This window comes from Protopterus annectens, chromosome 11.part0 (assembly GCF_019279795.1).
Source record: "Protopterus annectens isolate FY-2018-M chromosome 11.part0, PAN1.0, whole genome shotgun sequence".
NCBI classification, from domain to species: domain Eukaryota; kingdom Metazoa; phylum Chordata; order Ceratodontiformes; family Protopteridae; genus Protopterus; species Protopterus annectens.
In genome coordinates this window covers 1,115,293,145-1,115,317,223 of record NC_056745.1, presented here as the reverse complement: position 1 = coordinate 1,115,317,223, position 24,079 = coordinate 1,115,293,145, and the positions used below count along the sequence as shown (strand labels likewise).

Sequence of the window (24,079 nt, the reverse complement as noted above, 5' to 3'; positions counted from 1 at the left end):
TGTTTAAGAGGCAGCCTGGGATGTTGTCTGGTCCCATAGAGGCTGTGTGTTTTGCCTTAGACAAGGCTTTGAGGATCTGCTCTTCAGATATGTAAGGTGGGGGGAAGTTCGGGGGAAGGTTTGTTATAAGTCAGGAGGGGATAAAGGAATGAAATTTTTACCAAACCTATCTCCAAGCTTGCTATGTCTGTTGGGTCAGTGTGTGAGATACAGTTGGCCACTAGTTCTGCACATGCTTGGGTCCTACCCCCTAAGTTATTTATATATGTAGCTGTAAAAGGCCTTATGTTTATCCTTGGCTGTACTTCCTAAGTTTATCTCAAAGAAGCCCTCAAATGATTTGACAAGTTGTCTTATTTGCCTATTGAGGCTGAGGAGGGTGCTTTTTCATTGTTAGGGACTTGCCTTTGTTTTCTTGGACAGCATTTTGCCTTTACTGTAAAGTTTGTTGATACTGGATGTCCACCATGGCAGCTTGTTTTTACTTGGGCTCTGGGTTTGATCCTTTCTGGTATGGCTGTTTATACAGTTATGTAAGTGATTGTACAGGGCTTTAGTGTTAGCTTCGGCATAGTTACCGCTTCCAGCTTGGGGTGGGGCTTGGAATGCATTTATACCTTTGCCTAGGAGGGTATAGTTTGCCTTGGTCAAGTTTTGTAGCCTGATTTCACCCTTTGTGATTTCTGGTATTAGTGCCAGCTGAAAGGTGATTGATTTGTGGTCAGTTTTAACTAATGAGGGTCTGAGAGTTGTGGCAGTGCATCTGCTTGACATGGAGAGGACCAGATCCAGAATGTTTGTTTCCCTTGTCAGGATATGGGCAATTTTTTCCAGGGCATTTGAATTAACAAAGTCAAGGAACTTTTGCTCTAGCGAGTAGGGGAATAGCATAGGTTTCCCAGTTGATGGTGGATAATTGAAATCCCCCATAACCAGTGTGTTCTGTTTCTTTTAACCAGTCTATCCCTTTTCCATTTTTTTGTCAGAGGTCTAGAAAAGACATGAACTGATCTAACCTCCGGAACCTTCATTGGTGGGCCTATGAATTTATATTTAATTGTTAACCAGGTAATCCCACTAAGCACAAACCTGTTGGACAACTGTCTGGTTAAGTGACTTGTTTGTAGTCAGACAACAGGCAAAGAATCAAACGTTGGACTAACGGATGAAGCTCTTTATCAGTTTATAGCTTTAATCTTCTACAACCAGAGCCAGATCATATTCAAACGGGGCCATAGGCAGGTAATGCACTACCCCTCGAGACATACCAGTATCACATTACATGGCTGTTTCTTCTCAATTACTATATCTGTGTGTGTGCATATTATTTTGTTTTATTTTGTTTTCTTTCTTTCTTTTTTTTTTACTTTTAGGAGATTTGGATATAATTTAAAACTGATATTTCAGATTTCACAGCAAAAACACCAACAGACATTTGTTAAACAAAACAGTCTCACACTGAAAATGGAGTTAGCATGAGCAACAGTAACCTTCTCTTCCCTTGAAACACATATTTATTAAAAATGCTTCTGGCAACCCATTAAACTACAAGATGTGCTATGGCTCATAGTCAAACAGCATTTAGTGAAGCAACAATTAGTGTCAGTGTGAAGGATGCAGGAATTCAAAAGACTGATATGAAATGCATTTGCTAACTGCTGGGGACAACCCACTGGTTGCAAGTACTTTTTCAAGGGGAGCATAGGAGCATTGTCTGGTGAAGTGACTTAGAGTCATGAAGAGACATGGCTGAAGGAATCAAACCCTGTACTACAGAAGCAGATCATAGGTCTTACGGCACTGAGTACTAGACAGACTGTTGTAGTCCATCTCAGTGTGTGTCACACCCATGTGGTCTGCAAAAAAGTAGGTTAATTAAAAGTGTATTCATAGTTAAAATAGTAACATTACAACATTTGCAGACTTCATGCTGTCTAGTTTATCTCAACCAAGTAAACTGTCACCAGTCAACAAAGGAAAGAAACCAAGGCTTGTACATAATGTTCCTGTTTACTACAGTCAGTTCCATCCAGTACACCATAGCTACTTTGTTGCACAAAGTATTTATACACACACACACACACACACACACACACCAGTTGCAACCACTTTGCATGACTGTACACCTCCGAAATCTGCTTGACAACAAGTTGGACCAGAAATGTGTCTCATCTTGCTTTTGTCAAAACCATACAGCTGAACCCATTTGCAACCCTTCTCTCCCCTCCCAATTTCTTAGCTCAAATCAGAGACAAATATCCAGAAATCAGGAACACATTTTAAATGTTTCTCTTATATACGTGGAAAGTTGCTAGAATAAAACATTTTGGATCAGCAAGCATTTTCTGAAGGATTCAAAATTTGAAACTCATGTCTGTCATTAGTTAATGACTGCAGTTCACAACATTTTGCCAGAAAGAAAAATATTTTATAAGGAATGGACAAAAATACCTCTCCACTTTTGGCACATCACCATCTGGAGTGCACACAGAAAGTTCTTTGTTGGTTAGTGTTACTTTTAGTTCAGAATGCTGCCACTGTTTGAGCTGTCTCTGCACGCAGGGTGTTTATCAGGATGCTAACCACTGTGGTAGAGGCCTTATAGAACATCTTGTGTTTCTTTACCTAGTTGACTTGCTCCTGTTTGTTTCACAGAGTATATACCTGCTTTTATCTTTGGATTGAGTACTTAGGTGGCTACAGTCACTGGGGTTGACTGTAAACTTTCAGAAGTCTTTTCTGATCCTTTCTCAAAAAGATTGCTTTCACTGGTGTGGAGTTGAATACTACAGTGCTTGTCAGTTTTGTCCATGCAGAGGGGCCAAGAGGACATGACTAAGGTAACTTAGTTGAGAACAGAGAGCAGAGTCCAGTCTGAGATGATCCCCCTGCATCTGTTGCTCTTATCTGATGCCATGACTTTTGCAGGGTTGGTTGCATACCTGAAGTTGCAGGAGCTGAAGTTGACTGTGGGCTGGCGGTGGTTACACAACGATCATAAGCTTGGGTCTTCTGATGTAATCTGGCATCTGTTATGAGGCTAGGGAGTATAAAGGTAGGTCTGCCTTTTTTGAGATCCTGCATGGTCAAGAGATATGGTATAGTTTGGAGAGGGCAGTCCTCCTCAACCAGTTGGAGCTTTATACAGTCCTCCTGGCCTTAAAAGATCAGGAAGGAAAACTGCATTCATGTCCTTTTTGCATCCTTTACATCTCCTGCTATCCTCCAAAATGATAATAGTAATCACAACATTCAGAGAAGGTGAAAATATATCTTCTTCTTCATAGTTAAACAAATGCCAATAAATAAGTGAATGTCAAGAAAATCAATCTGGGTTGGGAAAAAACACTTTTTCAGCAGAGGTCTGTGGAGAAACGCTTCAGTGCGAGATAAAATACAGTGCAGTACAAACTGAACATTGTCATACTAGGCCATGTTAATGAACAGAATGTAGTATAATTTAGTTGAAGAATACAATACACTTTCATTTGGTGACCATGATATAGAGTGTACAACTTTGATGTAAATACATACCATTTTGTTGACACAGGATGATTATTTGCCATGAGAAATATCTTAGAAGTGAAACAGTAGTATGAGTCCTCAGAGCTACTGCTGCTCTTGCTCTGTGTCATTCAGTCTCTGCATTTGAGGAAACAGAGTTACATCTACACTGTCAGCATTAAGTTGATTGTATTCAGGATTAGTGTAGGACTCTACCACTGGTATTCCATTGGTGACTTTCGTGGACCAGGGTAGCTAGGTAAGCCAAAGTCTTCATAGTGTCCACGTTGGGGCATGAGAGTTGCAACTTTTGGTTTGCAGATGATTTTTTTCCAGCTGTCCTCAAGTGACTGTGGTATCTAGTGTGCCCTGGAGTGATTAACTGCCGAGTATGAAGTAGCCTTGACAAAAGTCAGCTCCTCCAAGTCAGAGTTTATGGTTGTATTACAAAAAAAAGTGGATTGCTTCTTCCATATGAGGGTGAGCAACTTCACTGAGTAGAGAATTTAAGTATGTCTGGTGTTTTGTCCTTGAGTGGCATTGTGAAATTGACTAGTAGATTCATGCAGTACCAGCAGTAATGTAGGCATTTTACTGGGCTGTGGTGGTGATGAATCAAGGACTGACTTATGGGGCTGAATTCCTAGTTTAGTGATTGCTCTTTTTCTCCATCGTCTCCTATGGTCATGAGCTTTTGGTAGTGACTATAAGGATGAAATCATGTACACAAACAAACGAAAATAGATTGCTCCACAGTGTAACTGGGATGACTTTCTGTGAGAGAGTGAGGAACTTGGCAATTCAGGAGGACCTCAGATTGCAACCACTACTCATCCATGTTAAGAGAAGTCACTTGAAGTGTCTTGTAAATATGCCACCTGTGTGCCTCCTATTGGAGATGCTGTAGGTCCACCTCACTAGGAGGAGATCTTATGGCAGTGACAGCCCAGGACACATTGGAAAGCTTACCTAGGAATGCCTTGAGATCCCACAAGATGATCCTGGAGATTATTCATGGGTTCATAGGTAAGTACAAGGCTTATCTGCCCTTGAGGACAATTGTAAACCTCGCCAGTTTCCCTTTTTTGTGCTCGATACCCCATTTGGTTTTAGATTGGCCTTACCCTTTCCATGGTCGATAATTATATATTACCCCTAATTAGAATAACTGGGATCATACCATAGATAATTTTAGTGGACCCATACATTTTAGTTGGAGACGGAGAAGTCTGATGTACTCTGCTTAGCTTGCTACAACTGTGACCATATCTTGGATGACAGGTTAGAGGAGGAGGATGATAGTGGCGTAGGGCAGCACTGATTATAAAGGGTACACAACATGCTAGCTATTATAAGAATAAATCCTATATTGGGCATTACATAATTTATTGCTTAAGATAAATATTTCAATGAAAAGGCATTGAAATATTTATCTTAAGCAGTACAATATGTAATGAAAAGTTGCTACCTGTATAACACATCCTTAAATGTACTGTGGGTGGTCTGTTGATCTTCAACTAGCAAGATATCTGCATGAGCAAACAGTAAATAAAATAACAAATGTAAAAATAATTCAAGTACAACCGTAATGTGATACATTTGAAAATATAATCCAAAAGTATATATTTTTGTTTTCGGTTTATACAGGGTTTCTTGCTAAAGTCTTTGCCACCAATCCTAAATTTAAACTTGAAGCGTTACTCTATTGACAGAAGATGGTTTAGGACAATGAAGATTAGCAACACTTGTGAATTTGCCGAACATCTTGACTTCAGTAAAGTGCTCAGTGCTGACAAGTTGTCTGAATGTACAGAAAAACAGGTAGGCTACAATATATACTTACCTTCTAGATCACTGAGCTGATCCATTGTATATCTTCATTCACATCCCATGCCAGCAAGTTGACAACCACTTTGCACTAGTTTCAAGATAATAATTTTTAACTAATAATGACTTTCAAAGGTAAAAGACATGCAGGTAGGTGCGTGTGTGAATGGGTATGTCTTCTTTAAAGGTTGGGCGTCGAGCTGGCAACTCGGCAACGTAAAAATCAACTGCCAGTCAGTTCTGCTGTAGCAACCCCTAACCAGGAAAAGCCGAAAGACAAACAATGACTTTCAAAGCAGAGCTCAAGAGATCATTAGTTAATAGCTATGTTTTAAGAGATTTTTCACTGTTTATTTATCTGGTTTGTCATTTTCCCTGTTTTCTTGTTGACAGAAGAGTTAGTAAATTGTTTCCAAAAAAAAGCACCAGCCTTAACAAGGATTTTTCTATCAGGATGAAGTAATAATGGAATTCAGTGCCATGATGTGATTGGCTGCAGTCTTGACATATGAATGCAGGTCACAGCTGCAAAAGGCTTCTGTCACCAGTGAACTAGATGTTATTCAGACACTTAAGATTAAATTCAGCTTACCTTGCTCCCTTCCTGGAATATTATTTTGTTTTATATACTAACTCTGTATTTAAATGAATTTTATAACTGAAGAACGAGTGCATTCTAAACATCTAATATACTAATGCTGACAGTTTTTTTAAATACTAGTGTTATCAGTGATTTTTTTTTTGTAAGGTTGTAGTCCATGTCTAGTTTCTGTCTTTTGCTGTCATTGAGGGAAGTATTATTTCAGGCTTATAATTGTTTCTGGTTTCTGAAAGTTCTATCAGGTGTATTGATAAAATAGGTATGCAGTTGCTTAAGAATTTGAGTGCTATCAAAGTGCACACAAAGCCCTGCTTGATTCATTAACACCATGAAGCAGATATGTGCAAAACCCCATGCACTGTCCTGATCCACTGTGGTAATGAACCCACCTTCTGATTGTGTGCCACATAAAATGTCTTTATTTTATTTTACATTTGTTGACCGGGATAGTCCGACTGGATACATGTCCATTTTCAGTGGAGGCCCGGGGAGAAAAGCTCCAAGGAAAACAATTAAGATTACAAGGTAACAATAATATTACAGATGCAGTGTATACACTGGCTATAGGCTTTAAGATGGTGTACAAATGCCAGAGTTTAAAGATAATGCCAGTCTGGTTTAAGAAACACAACTAACCTAAATGTCAGTTTTTAACTAATACTATAGTGGTGTCAAATATTGTTTGAGTCTTACCTTAAAATGACTCAGGGTGGTAAGTAAAGTAATATCAGCTGGGAGTGAGTTCCAGGATCTACCTGCAGAGTTGGCAAAGAGAGAGTCACCAGCTGAGTTATTAGATTTGATAGATTGTATTAGCAGTGTGTTAGAAGATCAGAGAGGCCTTGGACTGTTATAGGGGTGATAATGTTTTTAAGTGCAGGAGTATTTTCTGGGTTGTAAAGTACTTTATAAGCCATAATTAGTTGTTCATACTCAAGCTGGGCAGTTCTGTCCACCCAAGCTGGGTTAGATTGATGCAGTGGTGTGTCCTATAAGGCAGAGCAGTGGCAAATCTGGCAGTGTGGTTGTAGCAGATGGAAAGTTTATTAAGAACAGCCTTATTTAGATTAGGGAGTAGGGGAGAGGTGTACAGGAGAGTTGCAAGCAGGTGAGAGCGAGCTATGGCAAATGTTCTTTGTGTTTCACTGTTGCAGTCATTACATTTGGGTAATCTGCTGGCAGGTTGCCCTCAGTCGGCCTGAATTCCAAAGTCTTGGGTCCTGCGTCGGTTGCTGTCTTCTCTTCCATGATGTCAGGTCATCAGGGATATAAAACATGCAGCAGACGCCATTTTCTTTAGTCTTTCTTGCCGCGCGGTACCCGAAGCAGATGCATTTCACAAGTGCCGGTCGGCTGCCTACTGAAATATTTGAGTTTGAGTTTCAGAACCAAAGTCTTCACTAAAGCTAAGTACCCCGTTGGGGAAACTTTTTTCTTGCTTTTTACCGATGTCAGAAAACGTTAATAATTGTGTTACTTGTGGGAAGCAAGTACCTCATAAGGATTTCCATTTATACTGTATTCCTTGCCTAGGCCCTGATCACAATGTGCCTGGCTGTCGGTTTTGTGCTAGCTTTAACCAACGCACTATTAAGCGTTGGTATATTTTTGCATCTAAGTATTTTGGAAACAGATTTAACTACCCAGAAATGTTGTCTGATGGCAATCCGACTACCGGAGTACAAAAAACCGCAAAGAAAAGGACAGAGAAAGGCAGCTTCTCCTAAGCCAGTCGTCGGTTCGCTGGTAGTCAGTGAGGCGCTTTCGCAGTCCTTGATACCCGCTACCTTTGAGTCGCAGGCCTCTACTGACACCCATTTGGAGTTCGGCATGTTGCAAGATACTCAAGGTATTGGACTGATGGATGCATCTCCCTCGGATGGGTCCGGAGCCGCTGAGCAGGCACCGGCTTCTGAGGGTGTATTCAGACCTCAACATTTTTATATCAAACCGACGAAAGCTGCAAAACCTAAGGCAAAGACACCTTCTAAAACTAAAAAACGATGCCTGAGCCATGTGCACAGGCCTCTATGCCTAAAAAACAGATGATCAAAATGGCTGAAAACCTTGTTACCTTGATCAGGGGTACCCATCCCTCTCCAGATAAGAGGCCTAGGCAAGACACTTACTATGAATCTTCAGATCAGGTTTCCATTTCTTCTGATTCCTCTTCTGATCAGGAATTATCTTTACCTCCCTATGAGGTTTCTGATGCTGAGGAGTCTATTCCATCTGCATCTCATCCTGAGGATTATTCATTTGGACAAACCTTGCATACTTTGAGGGAGCATTTTCACTGGGAGAGTCAAGACTTCTCAGAATCAAAAAAGAGGCTCAGGGATTTCCTCCTTCTCCCTCAGCACAAGCCTTTAGCCATTCCCCCTGTTTTAGACATTGTGGATGATGTGTTTTCGGAGTCAAGCCTGACCCCTGACTCCTTACTTCTGGCTCCCACTAACCCTGACAGGTGGGTCCCTGACTCTCATAAATTTTTATTTACAAACCCTGCTGCTGATCCTGAAACTATTTCACAGGGTCCAAAGGGAGTTAAGGCCTCAACAGCAAAAAACCCTACTCCCTCCGACAGAGATTCAAGGGTACTGGACAGATGGGGAAAAAAGGTTTATACATCTGCAACCTAGGCAGTCGGGGCCTTAAACTGTCAATTTCATATGCTTAAGTACCAACAACATGTTATGGGATTGCTGAAACAGAAAATGATGTTGATTTCAGAATGTGCAGAAAATAAGGAATTGCAGGAATTATTGCATGCAGCTGAACAAGTTGGAAAGCATACTTTGCAGTGTGGTTTTGATTCTTTAGAGGCCTTCTGCAGGGCTGCAGTTACTGGATCTGTGATTAGGTGGCATGCCTGGTTAAAGGAACAAAATTTGCCTGATCATGTTAAAGCTAAATTGCTAGTTGCACCTTTACAGCATGATTTTCTGTTTGGTATTAAGGCAGAAGAGGTTTTAAAGAAAATGGAAGACAAAGCTAAGTCTATGCAAACTGTTAAAGATTTCTTACAAGTGCAGCTACCTAGGTACAGTAGACACTGGCCTTCAAAAAATCGGTCCTTTCCTGTGTCAGACAGAGCTCAAAAGGGGCAAATCCAGACGCCCTAAGGGTTCCAGGTACCAGGCTCAAGACTCATACAGGTCAAAGCAATGGGGAGCATCCACTCCCAAATCTGGAGGAGATAAAGCGCAAACCTACAGAAAGCAATCGCAATGACTTCCCTCTGCCTACACCAAGCACTTATCTTTTGGCAGTACCCATAGGGGGACAATTAGCACTTTTTGCTCAAAATTGGCAGTTAATAACCCAGGACAAGTGGGTACTAAACATCGTGTCACAGGGATATAGATTCCATTTCCACACTCTGCCAATGACAAATGGCTGGCCAGATCTGCCAAAAAAACAATGGGCAGAGGCACAGAAACAGGTCACGTCCCTCATGGATATGGGGGCCATTCAGACAGTACCAGAACAGGAAAAAGAACAAGGTTTTTACTCAAGACTGTTCTTGGTACCTAGAAAGGACAAGGCCTGGCGGCCAATACTGGATTTATTGATTTTGAACACATACCTGGACATTCCAAAATTCAAAATGCTCACCTTGCAACAGCTTCTGCCCATGCTGGACAAGAATGCTTGGCTAGTGACTTTAGACCTAAAAGAGGCATACCTGCATGTCCCAGTAAGACAGTCATGCAGAAGATACCTCAGATTCAAGGCTGGCTTAATGCATTACCAATTCTCTGCACTGTCCTTTGGCTTATCTACTGTGCCCAGAGTCTTTACAAAGTGCCTGGCACCAGTAATTGCATTTTGCAGACAAAGAAGTATTCAAATATATCCTTACTTGGACAACTGTCTCATTCAAGCAGAGAACAAGGACACTCTTCTACAACACCTGGTATTTGTGAAAAGGCTTCTAACATGCTTAGGGTACACAATAAACGAAAATAAATCAAAACTGGTACCCTCTCAAAATATAACATTCCTGGGTGCAAGCTTGAATACAGCTGCCCAGATGGCTTACCTCACGCCAGACAAATAGAGGCAACTGACTACTTACTTCAAACTGATGGCAACAAAAACCCAATCTTCTGCAAGACAAATTCTGCAGGCTCTGGGCTTCATGGCATCCTGCATCCTAATAATTCCATATGCAAGACTGTATATGAAGAAACTTCAGTGGTACCTAAAAAGTTTATGGAGTCAACATTCACACAGTCTGGAAACAATGATTCCTCTCATCCCCTACCTGCAACAGGAGTTTCTATGGTGGGCAAAGGCCTGTCACCAAAACATGGGACGGCCCTTCACTCTACCCCCTGCCAGCCAAACCTTGACAACAGACGCATCAGATTATGCCTGGGGGGCCCACATGGCAGGAAGATGCATTCCGGCCATTTGGGCACCAAATCAAATGCATCTACATATCAACCAAAAAGAGATGCTAGCTGTTCAAAATGCCCGAACAGCCTTCAAGGACTTACTTCATCCAGGACAACTACTGATAAAGACGGACAACACCACAGTCATGTGGTATATAAACAAGCAAGGGGGCACACACTTATACCACCTTTGCAGATTAGCCATGGCACTGTTGGACACAGCTTTGACCTACCAAATTAATCTTCAAGCTCAATTCCTGCTAGGAAAACAAAACACTCTGGCAGACGATTTAAGCAGAAACCTTATGGATCCTCACGTGTGGAAACTAAATCCACAAGTCTTCAGCTTGATAGCAGAGAAATGGGAGAGCCCAGACATAGACCTATTTGCCTCTCCTCAAAATTATCAACTGAAAAGATTCTGCACAAGGACTTATCACAGACAAGCATGGAAAGTGGACACCCTATCCTTCAGTTGGAAAAACCTATCCGTTTACGCCTTTCCTCCTCTGCCTCTTCTACCCAAGGTCCTCCTAAAAGTCAGACAAGAGAAGCCAAAGATATTCATTGCTCTGGACTGGCCCCGCAAATACTGGTACCCAATCCTAAGGAACTTGTCTCAATACCCAGCTTGGACCTTGCCTCAAAAAACCACAACTACTGTCCCAGCAAAACAATCAGATCCTGCACAATCAACTACAGACTCTGAACCTGGCAGCATGGCTAATCCTGTAGTCATACAGACAACACCTCTCAGTAAAGCTGTGATGGATGTCATTTTGGAAGCCAGAAGGCCTAGTACTAGAAAATCTTATGCTGACAAATGGAAGAGATTCTATGCTTGGAATCAAGCACAAGGAACTGATACAGCAGAACCGCATATTCCTCAGATATTACAATACTTAACTGAGATGCTGGACAAAGGCCTATCTTTCTCATCAATCAAAATTCATGCGTCTGCCATTTTGGCTCATTACAATACAGAGCCACCAATCTTTTCTCATCCTTTACTAAAGCAGTATCTTAGAGGAGCCAAAATTTTAAGGCCTTCTAGAAGATCACCATTACCTGTATGGGACCTCAATTATATGTTGGAAAAGCTCACCCTGCCTCCATTTGAACCAGCTGCTACCGCTGATATGAAGTTCTTATCATGGAAGACTGCTCTGCTACTAGCATTTACTTCAGCAAGAAGAGTGTCAGAGTTACAGGCCCTCATGGCTGTAGAGCCTTTTATCATATTTTACCCAGACAGGGTGTCTCTGAGGACAAATCCTACTTTTATGACTAAGGTTGTTTCCAGTGTGGCTCTTAACCAAACAATTCATCTGACAACTTTTTATCCAAATCCGCAGAACAAAGGGGAGAGAATTCTGCATTCCTTGGACGTACACAGACAGCTAAGATTCTACTTGAGCAGGACTAAAGCTCTAAGAAAAAACGAGCAATTACTAGTGTCATATGCTGCAGGATCAGAAGGAAAGGCTATTTCAAAGTAGACAATTTTAAAGTGGATAAGCCACTGCATCCGTTTCTGCTACTTGCACCATGGCAAACCTATGCCCAAGGGCATTAGGTCTCACTCCACCAGGGCTGCAGCTGCTTCAGCAACCCTTCTCAGAGAAGTACCAACCAAGGATTCTAGAGGCTGCTACTTGGAGTTCTGTTCACACCTTTACAAAGCATTACCATTTGCCTCTCTACTCTAAGTCCAGGGCAGGCTTTGCCACTGCAGTGCTGCAGGGCCTTATAGCCTCACCTAATGCTGTTTAGCTCCAGCCTCCCAACCATAGCTTTGGGATTCTACCCAAATGTAATGACTGCAACAGTGAAACACGATGAACATAGTACAGTTGTGTACACTTGCCATAAATGTAGATGTTCGAGTGTATTCACTGTTGCAGTCCAGGTTACCCAACCGCCATCCCCCTGTCATTCTACAGTTTATCTTCTACAACCTATGTGGTGTATTTGCTTGTAGATGAAAGTAAAGTTTATATTCTTGCATGTGTGTGTATGTATATATATATATATATATATATATATATATATATATATATATATAAATTAGAATATTGCTACCTTTTTGGGGGCACCTGACATCGGGGGCAAGAAAAACTAAAGAAAATGGCATCGGCTGCATGTTTTATACCCCTGACAACCTGATGTCTTGGAAGAGAAAGACAGCAACCGACGCAGGACCTGAGACTTTGGAATTCAGGCCGACTTGAGGGCAACCTGCCAGCGGATTACCCAAATGTAATGACTTCAACAGTGAATACACTCGAACATCTACATTTATGGTAAGTGTACACAACTGTACTTTCTAGCAGGTGGGGTTAAAAAGGCTTTTATCCTGTAAAGTGATCCTAATTTTTTGTTGATGGTTTTAATGATTTGATTAACATGCAGGTCTAATTTAAGATTGTTATCTATGATAACCCCTAGTAGTTTTGTAGAGGTGTCTAGGGAGATAGTCCCATTATTAGATTTCATGGTAAAAGTAAATGTAGTAGACTTAAGAGTTGGTGCAAAAAGTAATAGTTTTGTTTTAGTGGGATTTAGGATCAGACAATGACCAGAGAGCCAGTTTTCTATTATGTTGAAGGTGTTTTAGGTGGCTGACCATAGTTCAGTCTGGGATGTGGCTGAGCAGATCAGGGTGGAGTCATCAGCATGTTGGATACAGCTGACTTTTGGGATAACAGTATAGAGGTCATTGATGAAAATAGAGAACAGAAAGGGCCCTAGTATGGAACCCTGGGGTACCCCAAGTGTGTTGGGTAGGAGGTTAGATAGTTTGTTTTGCCAAAGGACAGCCTGCTGTCTGTCACTCAAATAAGATTTGAACCATTGAAGGGCTTTAGTATCTAGACAGAATGTTTTCAGGGTGAGGATTAGAAGTTGGTGTTCAACCATATCAGATGCCTTGGAGAGATCCAAGAAGAGGGCAGAGGATATTTTATTATGGTTGCGATTATGGTTTATAGTGTTTGAGAAGGCTAGGAGAACTGAAGTAGTGCTGTAGTGTGGTCGGAAGCCATGCTGGGAGTCTGCCATGAGGTTATTTTGAATCAGGTGGTGCAGCAGTTGTCTGAATACAGTTTTCCATAATCTTTGCAAGTGGAGATAAAATAGCGATTGGCCTATAATTAGATAGTTCAGTAGAGTTACCTTCTTTGTGAAGTGGAATTACATAGGATATTTTCCAGATGGTGGGGATTTTGGCTTCTACAATGGTTTGATTGATTAGTATTGAGATGGGGTAGGCAATGGCATCAGCTGCTTTTTGTAGATACTCAGCAGGGAGTAGATCAGCAGAGAGTGTAGTTGGTTTTAATTTTTTGATCAAGGTATGGATAAATGAAGTGGCAACTAGTTGGAATCTGAATGAGAGTTGGTTTCTAGGGGTGATGTCCTCAGAGCCATGGGAGCTTGAAGGTAGTTGGCTACCTAAGGCTTGGATTGTCTCAGTAAAGAATCGGTTAAAACTGTCTGATACTTTCTCAGGAGGTTTATCAATGGTAGCTGCAGGGGTCAGGGTAGAAGTTTGTCCAGGATGTAATAGTTTATTTATACCTGACCAAAACTTCTGAGGGTTGTTTTGATTTATTTGCTGTAAATTATAGTAGTAGTTTTTTTTTATCTTGTAAAATGGATTTTTTAGTCTCGTTCCTTGATTGCCTATATTTAATGTGATCTTGAGGGTCTTTTGTTGTATGCCATAATGCCCATGCTTTGTTTCTAAAGGTGATTTTTTAGTTTGGATTCTTTTGTAAGCCATATCGCAGTTTTTGCCTTAATTCTTATTGAGTGAACAGGTGCTTGAGAGTCGAGGATCTCAAGGAATTTGTTGTTGAAGTATACAACTGCTTCTTCTAAAGGGAGGTGTTTTAGAAATTACCATTTACAGGAGTTGAGTTCCTGCTGGAATTTAGCAGGATTAAAGTTCTTTTTGTTTCTTACCATTTTGAGTAAGGGTTGATGGGGGTGAATGGATTTATGCTTTATTATGTAGATGAGAAGGTGATCACTTAGGTCACCAGGGAGGGTCCCAGAGGTGTACAGTTGGGGGTGACTGTTGATAAGTATCCAATTGAGTAGGCTTTTTTGTGGTTAGGTTTACCTATCCTGGTAGGGGTAGTTATGATGTGTGTGAATGTATGCAGGTTTGCATGGGTGCTTGGGGATTCTGAGGAACAGGTTTTCCAGTCTATGTTAAAATGTCCGAGTAGTATGGTTTCTTGCAGGTAGTTACATGATGGCCAGTAAAGAGAGTCTTCGAGTGTGGATATATTATTTCCTGGGGGAATGTACATACAGATGATATTGATAAATTTATTTTTATTGAGTTGCAATTTGGTGGCAAGAATCTCAGAGTTATTAATTTGAGGTGGTTGTATAACTTCGGTAGTGACATTTAAATTAGATTTATAGATAACAGCTACCCCACCCCCCTTCCTGGAAGCACAATCCAGCCTGAGTATGTTATACCCAGGTGGTAGCACCTCATTGTCTTTGGTGTTAGGTTTTAACTAGGTTTCAGATAAACAGAGCATCTTAGGGGAGTGAACAGCGAAGAGAGCATGCAATTCATGTACCTTGTTGTTTATACTGCTAATGTTGAGGTGACAGGCCAGAAGATGGTTAGTTGACCTATTAATTGTGGGTTGGTTATTTGGATTGCATGTGGGGGAGTAGGTTTATCTGGAGTGGATGGACCAGGGTTTGGGCGGATATCACTGCCAAGTGTGAGGTTAGGTTTAAACCTAGCAATACATTTCAGGAATTTATTTATTAGTTTATGGTAGTGCTTAGATCTGGAGCTAATGTATCTGGGAAAGGTGGGTTGGTAGAGTGAACAGGTTGAGGGTTTGGGCATGGAACTGTGTGATTGGTGAAAGGTGCAAGGACTTGTAGCTGGGGTTATAGTGTGGCCTGGTTTTCATACAAGGTAAGGGGGTATGGGACAAGCAAAAGGGGTAGTAGAGAGACATATATCATTTTGTGTGATGGAGCGTGTAAGTTAAAGGAACTGTATTACTTGAGTAGTAGAACGGCAGAGGATAAAGTGAGAAATGTTAACTGAATTAAGCTGATAGGTTCTAGTAATGGGGTGTGGCTTTTTGGCTCTAAATGTGGTGGTACTTGGGAGCAGGGTGGGGCGCGCAGCGAGGCTTATCCACAGTACAAGGTTTCTTAAGGCTTCCTAAAGCCATAAGGTAAGTAAATAGTGGTAAAGCACTTTATTTCAATAGCAAGTTGCAGTTAAGTATAATTTCCTTTGGTGGTTGCTAGAGTGTAATACAATTTTCAGGGAATTAAGGTTAGAAACATAGGGTATTAAGGTTAGAAACGCTGAGTTTAGGGGGCAAGGGGTAATTAGTATTTGCTTAGGTTTAAGAGTAAGCCAATTGTTATGGCTTGCTATTAATCCAGCACTTACAATTTAGAGTTTTTTAAGGTATTAACAATTAACTTTTGTAGTTTGTGGTGGGCTGTTCACAGTAAAGTTTTCTTAGCCAGAGGATCTGCAGGGTGGTGTCCTTTCAGGTTTTTATTTGGGGTACTACCTAGAAATAAGAATAAATTAAAACAGAATACGTAGCTGGCTTAGGAGGCAATGTGTTACTATTCTACAGTCCCCAAGGAGCAGGAAATACAGAGAATGTCGGTAACTTTGATTAGAGTTTTGCTATAGGGATCTCTGGCATACAGTTTTACAAAAACAAGTGTGTATAAAAACCCAGCAACGATGTTGTATGCATGTAAGCTGTGGACTCCAGTGGCACGCAATCAACTGATGCTGTGGCTATTGCTGAAGTGATCCCCTTCCCCTGTATTATGTTGTTCAGCAGACCAAACTGTGCAATATACTAGTCTTTATACAATGCATATCCCCCACCCACATCTTCAGTGCACAGCAGGAAAATTGTATCAGCAATGGAGTTCTGTACAAGGTAGGCAAACCTGCTACCACACAATACCTTGTTCAACCCTCAAACATGAGGTAGGCCAGCTTCAGCCAGTGGGAGCTGACACAGTATCAGGTTCTCTCATTGCAATAATGCATTAATGACCCCAGTGCCTCCTGCACATAGAATGTCTGGGAATCATTCATGAATTGCTGTTATTCATGCCAGTAGCATATAATACGGACTAAGGAAGGTGTGCTACAAGTACTTGCATGAGAATAGCTCCAGACACGCTTGCTGCCACTCACTATAAATGGCAAGTTCATGGGATATAAAAAGATTACACACCCCTGTTAAAATGCTAGGTTTTTGTGATATAAAAAAATGAGACCACAATAAATTTCAAAACTTTTCTCACCTTTAATGTGACCTATAACCTGTACAATTCGCTTGAAAAACAAACAAATCTGTTAGGGGAAAAATATAAAAAAATAAAAAACGTACAATAAGCTGGTTGCATAAGTGTGCACACCCTTAAACTAATACTTTCTTGAAGCACCTTTTGATTTAATTACAGCATTCAGTCTTCTTGGTTAGGAGTCTGTCAGCATGGCACAGCTTGACTCTGTCAGATTGTAAAGGCATCTCTTGTGCACAGCCCTCTTCAGGTTACCCCACAGATTTTCTATTGGATTTCGGTCTGAGCTCTGGCTGGGCCATTCCAAAACTTTTTTCTTCTGGTGAAGCCATTCTTTTGTTGATTTGGATGTATGCTTGGGGTCATTGTCGTGTTGAAAGATGAAATTCCTCTTCATCTTCAGCTTTCTAGGAGACACCTGAAAGTTTTGGACCAAAAATGACTGGTATTTGGAACTGTTCATAATTCCCTCCACCTTGATTAAAGCTCCAGTTCCAGCTGAAGAAAAGCAACCCAAAGCATGATACTGCTACCACCATGCTTTACAGTGGGGATGGTGTTCTTTTGGTGATGCAAAGTGCTGTTTTTGCACCAAATGTACCTTTTTGAATTCTGGCCAAAAAGTTCAACCTTGGTGTCTCATCAGACCATAACACATTTTCCAACATGCTTTTGGGGAGCCTTGATGTATTGTTTTGCAAATTTTAGCCAGGCCTGGATGTTTTTCTGTGTAAGAAAAGGCTTCCGTCTTGCAACCCTACCCCATAGCCCAGACATATGGAGGATACAGGAGATTGTTGTCACATGTAGTACACAACCACTACTTGCCAGAAATTCCTGCAGCTCCTTCAGTGTTGCTGTAGGCCTCTTGGCAGCCTCCCTAACCAGTTTTCGTCTTATCTTTTCATCAGTTATGGAGGGACGTCCAGGTCTTTGCAGTGTCACTGTTGTCCCATTTTTCTCCACTTTTTGATGACTGTCTTCACTGTGTTCCATGGCATAGCTAATGCTGTGGAATTTTTTTTGCACCCTTCTCCTGACTGATACCTTTCAACAATGAGATCCCTTTGATGCTTGTAAGATCTCTGTGAACCATGGCTTTTGCTGTATCGGGCAACTGAGTACATGTCAGGAAAATCGTACTAGGACAGCTGAACTTTATTTGGGGTTAATCAGAATCTCTTTAATTGATGGCAGGCATGTACCCAAGAAGATTGAATGCTGTAATTATTTATGTATTATTTATTGTGGTCTCATTTTTTTATATCACAGAAACCTGACATTTTAACAGGGATGTGTAAACTTTTTTATATTCACTGTACCTTAACTTCCACTAACCTTATCCTACTTAATCACCTAGCCCCTACCACCACCTGACCGTAGTGAACTGCGTAAAAACCCTAATGCTAACTTCCATCCAGTCCCTAGCCCTAAGCATAGCACTCCCTTCCCACTTCCTAACACAAGTCCCAATCACTCCCTAAACCTAAAAGTCCAGTCCCCATTTCCTAACCCTAAATTTCCCTCCCACTCCCTAAGCTTAAAACCTAAAGTCCCATCTTGTTCCCGAATAGTAAATTTAACTCCCATTCTGAAGTGCTATACGAAACCCTCCCAATCCCTTTTTTCAGCTTCCATACTCGTCTTCAGCCACATCTCCACTGAACATGTAGTTGAGTTTGAGCACAAGCATCCAGACTTGTGATTTACAAGATCCCAGAATTCCTGGCTGTGAGACATTGGTCTTTGAGCATCTGGGACGTGAGTGCGTGCAGTAGATTGGAGTAAGACAGTTTACTAATGTGGAGCACATCTTAACAAGTAACTACAGTGGCTACATTGCTAAGGCATGCTATACAGTAAATACTAAGCTGATTTATGTCACAACACTGTCAATCTGTGTAGAGCTACCTGCCAGACCTGAGCACAGCAGTACCTGGTACACAAATGTATATCAGACGCTCTTTTTCACCACTGGAGAAAACAAGACAATGACTGTGTCCCTGCGACATACCACAGTTCAGTTTTTTGAATCTTGGTACTTCCCTAACAGTGCACTGAATTGTAGGGTGAGGGAGAGGGGTGGATGCCCTATATAAAAGTTGTTACGGGGTGCAATTGGCAGGTGCCAGTGGGAAGAACATGCTGGGTCAGCATTCCTTTATGAAACTGCAGGAATATTGGGGGAGTGCCAATACTGAATTCATGTATGAAGCTCAATGTGTGCCCATACCCCTAGTAAGGTGCTTGTTCCAGCTGTAGTATTAACTCTCTTATTTTTTACTTCTGGCAAACTGCCCAGGTCACCAGCCACATGAATACTATTTTTAATTTATTTATTGAGAACATTTGATTTGTAGTTCTAGCAAACAATTTCACTTTTACATTATGTATCAGTACAGATAAGTAACTTACATACATTTACAGATGTTTCTGTAGCAGTTTACAGAAAGATTTTCTAGTTAAAACATAGTTATTCCTGTCAGAAGGTGTTGAACAGAAAGGGATCTCTCTGTACCTAAGCTTGTAGTAATCAGAACCTGCTGGACCCTTCTCTGCTCTAATCTTTAATGTGTCCAGTCTTTGAACTACAAAGGTATTGACTTTGATAATCAGTTTATAATGATTTTATTCCCTGATGGTGTTAGTTTCTTTTCCATGATGTTAATGTCTGTATATTTGGAACAAACATTTGAAGTGTCTAAGGAGACTGCTATCTTTTTGTGTCCAGTGGCTGTGCTTAAAATGTCAGTTTTATGCTGGTGACATCCCTCTAGAATTTGGAGGAATGTTGTCAGACATATAGATATTTTCTCCAAACCTTTAATAATGCTCAAAGGTATTATAGTAGACCTTTTCAGTATAGGAAATGGTTCAAGCCCCACTCCCTCAAGATGAAAAATATTTTGCAGTGAAATATTTCTAATTCTGCTAACACAGAATACAAGATATATGATGCCCTAGCAAAGAAAATACATTAAACTTTTGTCATGGTCATTAGCACTCAGATTCATGTTTATGTATGCTTGGTTAAATACCAGGCAGAAGTTAGTATGCACTTAATTTCCCTTTTACAGGAAGATGAGATGGTTAAAACAAAATACTTGACTGTAAACTGGAAATTGTGGTCTTCTCTACTAGACATGATAAATTGCTGTGCAAAGCTGCACAGTGTACTCCTGTTACTTTAGAAGTTAAAAGCCCTGGAAGAAGTAAATGTTGGTAAAACCATAACAATTTCATGTAAGACTTGAATGTGCTATATTTCACTGGGCATGTGAGACAGCTGTAAAGTTTCTTGTCTCAGCTCCACATCCTAGGCTAAATGAATTAAGGTATTAACCTGTATAGGGCTATTATTTAAGGTATACATTGTCACAGCAGTTTGTACATATCTCTGTAGACATCAGCAGGAGCTGTGTTTTGGTATTAGTACTTTGATTTGATAAGCTGAATTAGATGTTATCTGTGACAAGATAATAAAATGTATTTTTCTTTAAATCTCTGTGGCTTTATTAGCTTAAGATTAATGCTGCTTAGATTGCATAATACTTTATAATTAATATAGATGTTTTATAGAGATATGGCAAGTCAATCTTAAAGTAATAGCCAAGACAGAATAAGGCTCCCACCATCTTGTCTCTATGGTCTCTTTTAGTTAAAGAATTCTGTTTTGCTTTATACATGAGTTTACATTCAGAGACATGACAAAATACAATCTGCTCAGTGGGTGAGGACTTTTGCCTGATATTTGTGTGGGTAAGGGTTAAGTCTATAGGGACTTTGAATGTTCTGCCTATGTTTATGTTTACATGAGTTTTCTGTGGGCACTTTGGACGCTTCCTACCTCCCATAAACATATTGCTGATTCACCTTTTAAACTGAGTATTTGTATTGCATTTGCCCTTCTTCTTATGGCTTGTGTTAATAGGTTCATAGGTGTGTACTAGGCTAATGGCCCTGGAACCTTTACAAGCCTAGCCCATAGGATTACCCTGGCATCATGCCACCCAACTGTAGTCCCTAGTGCCTCTGTTGAGTAGAGCCACTGGAGTGATCCCTGGGGTGAATTTTCTGTTTCCCATCCACTCTTGAAGAGGGCCAGTGAGGTGCTCTGCTTGACATGTATGGGAAGTCTATTCCATAGCATGGGCAGTCTGTGGGTTATGAACCTATCCCTTCAGCATGTTCTGTTTGTGGTATTGAGGTTGAAGTCTCTGGAGTGTATGGTGCGGAGGGATTGTGATTTCTTTAGATGTAGCATTTCTAACAGGGCTGGGTCAGACATGGCTTTGTAAGTCAAGCAGAGATCACCTGTTAGTAGGCGATATGAGACAGAGAATAGTTGGAGTTTTTTGAGTCTGTCCATATAGGACAAGTGTTTAAGGCCTAGGATCCTCTTTGTGAGGTACTTTTGCAGCAGTTGTTGCAGGTGTCTAGTGAGGTACATGCCAAATGGGGCATTGTACTCAATGACTGGCCTAATAAGGGAAGAGTAGAGGGAGACAATGACCTCTTTCTTCCTTCCTGAATGCCAAACCCTTAGTAATGATATGTGCCACATAGAAGGACTTTCTGACCACAGTGGCAACGTGGTGGTCAAAAGAGAGGTCTCTGTCAACCTTTGTTACCAGATCTCTTAGAATGCCTTGTGTGTTCAGTGGACTACCATCAGTGTGATAATTCAAGGGAACCAGGTTTTTCCCAAAGGGCATGAAGAGACATTTTTTGGCATTGAACTTAAGGCCATGGTCCTGACACCAGTCGTTGGTCTCATCAAGGCCTTTCTGTAGGATGTCAGCATCACTTGGGGAGTTAATAATAGCTTCCAACTTGCAATCATCTGTGAACTTTGTCAGCCGGAGTCCCTTCGTGTTGGCCTGGACTTCAGAGAAGTAGATACCAAACAGGAGAGGACCCAGGAATGAACCCTGTGGGACTCCACTCGTGACTGGTCAGCAGTCTGACTTGGAGTCAGCTACTTTCACACTGTGGGTTCTGTCGGTGAGCCAATTTGCAACCCACCTAGTGATATAGGGATTGATGTCTAGTTTAGTGAGTTTTTCTATGATTCCTGAGTGGAGAATGGTATCAAAAGCCTTGGCCAGAACTAGGTAGGCTGTATGAACCACCTTACCTTCATCCACAGCTCTGGTGACTGACTCAAAGAAGTTAAGTTGAGCAGCCATGATCTACCCTTCACAAAATCAAACTGTGTAGGATCCAGAGTTTGGAGATTCTCTATATCCTTGTTTACTAGGTCCATGATGATGCATTCCATAGCTTTACATATCAGACTTGTCAGGCTAATGAGGTGATAGTTCCTAGGGTTTGTAGTCACTCCTCCATTGTGAAGAGGGATGACTGGAGCAGTGTGCCATTCGGTAGGGACAAACCTTGAGGTGAGGCTGTGATTGAACAGGGCACACAGGTGAGGTTCCAGTTCACTCTCTAGTTCATGTAGAACACACCCATGGATATTGTCAGGTCCCATAGAAGCTGTATTCTTGGCCTTGGGCAGTGCTGTTTTAACCTGTACAGCAGTAATACTGGGTGCCAAAAATTCCCTGAGACATTTACTCAGTTAAACTAAAAAAAAAAAAAAAGAAAATTTTCTGATTATGTATACACAAATTTCTCTTCAGCTTTTGTACAAAGTAAAGACCTGTATTTTTACAGGGGGTTATAATTTAGCTGTCTGCCTGTGGAAGCTTGTGTCAGAGGACACGAACCATTGGTTTCTGAATATATGCATCACTATTAACATTTGCAGCCTTAGTGTAGGAGGGTTTTCTATTTGATGTTCAACAATCTCATATTCAGAATGATTTGCTCAAATGTTCTTACAACTCCCCTTCCTGTTGTGCAGAGGCACCCCAGTCTACTCATCGATATTTGTATCCATGCCCACTGTTTATTCAGCAGTTCTTTTAAGGGCAGATCTCATCATTCTTATATCTGCTTCCACTAGTCAGTGTATCATTTGATTGATAGGGAAGACGATATTGCATGCCCCACACATCTGTAACAGAATCCCCTTAAATTAATGCCTGAGAGGAGTTTTGAAGCTGTGTTCATAACATAATTCCTTAAAAAACTCTTCTTATCCAATTTTCAGTGCACTCAAGGCCTTGCTATTCAGGGTACATTCTATAGTTTAGAGTGTGTTATCCTACAGGGTCATCAATGAGGTATATTCTGTGTGTGCCAAATTGTACTCGATGTTCTTCTTAATCCAACAGACAGACAAAGGGATTTGGAAATCCTTCCTGCATATCTCCCCTCTGAAAAGTACTCGAAGTGTAGTGGTACACAATGATCCATTCAAAACATTGTTTCCTTTTACTTTCTTAATAATAACTGGTTGCAAACTTGGGCTCTGAAACATGCTTTTTGTGTATCCCTGTCTTTTCACTTCACAATATATTTAGTGATTTTAAAGAACAATAAACAGAATTTTAGATGCAGTGCTGCTGTGTCTCCTGGCAGTTGTCCCCATATTGTTTTTCAAGTGACTAGCCAAGCATAGATGCCGTCAGGCAAGGGACCATGTACGTGTTCCTTTTCCTAGATGACTCTATACTGCACTCCTTAACTTTTGGTAGACAGTTTACGGTGCGCATTCCATTTGTGCCCTGTCTGCTATGGTAAGATACTTGATTTCGGTGATGCTGTGTTAGAATAATCAGATCACAAGAAGTTTTTCTTCCTTCAGTGGAAGCCTCTACTAATGTCAGTACAGTACTGATTGCTCACTCCAACAATGTTTTCTGTGTGATCAGAGCAAAGTGTAAGTAGACCGCTTCAAGTTCTGAGTCCACAGACCGTGAGAAAAGGAATTGAAAGAAATGGAGTCACTGAATTTGGGGAAACCTTGTCATGTTGAACCTCAGACTCATAACAGATATATCATGTTTTACCTCAAGTTTGCAGCCTCAGGATCTAGACTTCTGGATAGTGTTTTTTACAGACTGATGTCAGTTAATGGAATACAAAATAAAAAACAAACATCAAACCGGTAATGCCAAATCAGCAGTACAGAACTCCACAAATGTAGCATAAAGGTGATTTTGCAGGGAGAAGTCCTCCCCCCATACCAGTTACCACTTAATTAAATATACTAACTCCTTGGTTGCACAACAACAGGATAAGGGAAAAACTTTACTAGTTAAGCATGCATTTCTACACCATATTTGTAGCATTTTCCTACAAGAAAAATAAATGGAGACATTTAAAAGTAGTGGGGATGTCTGTAATCAAAACATTAGTAACTTTACCATATAATAGCAGAAGATCAACCTTAAAATATGCAATTTCACATTAATCAAAAAGCAGACATGAGCAGCAAGTCTATAGAAATCATAAATCCAGTTTCATTCCGTTAAACAGGATCTCAACATTTTTATATCAT

The 24,079-nt window shown here is 40.8% G+C and overlaps 1 protein-coding gene across 1 annotated transcript in view; it reads left to right on the top strand.

The window, feature by feature from the left end:
* The window catches only part of USP18 (ubiquitin specific peptidase 18), a gene marked incomplete at its 5' end in the record, with an annotated part of 629,755 nt that overhangs the window by 353,525 nt on the left and 252,151 nt on the right, over positions 1-24,079 (top strand). The window contains 1 exon segment of the mRNA XM_044088477.1: positions 5,152-5,325. Coding sequence (XP_043944412.1) covers positions 5,152-5,325 — 174 coding nt within the window.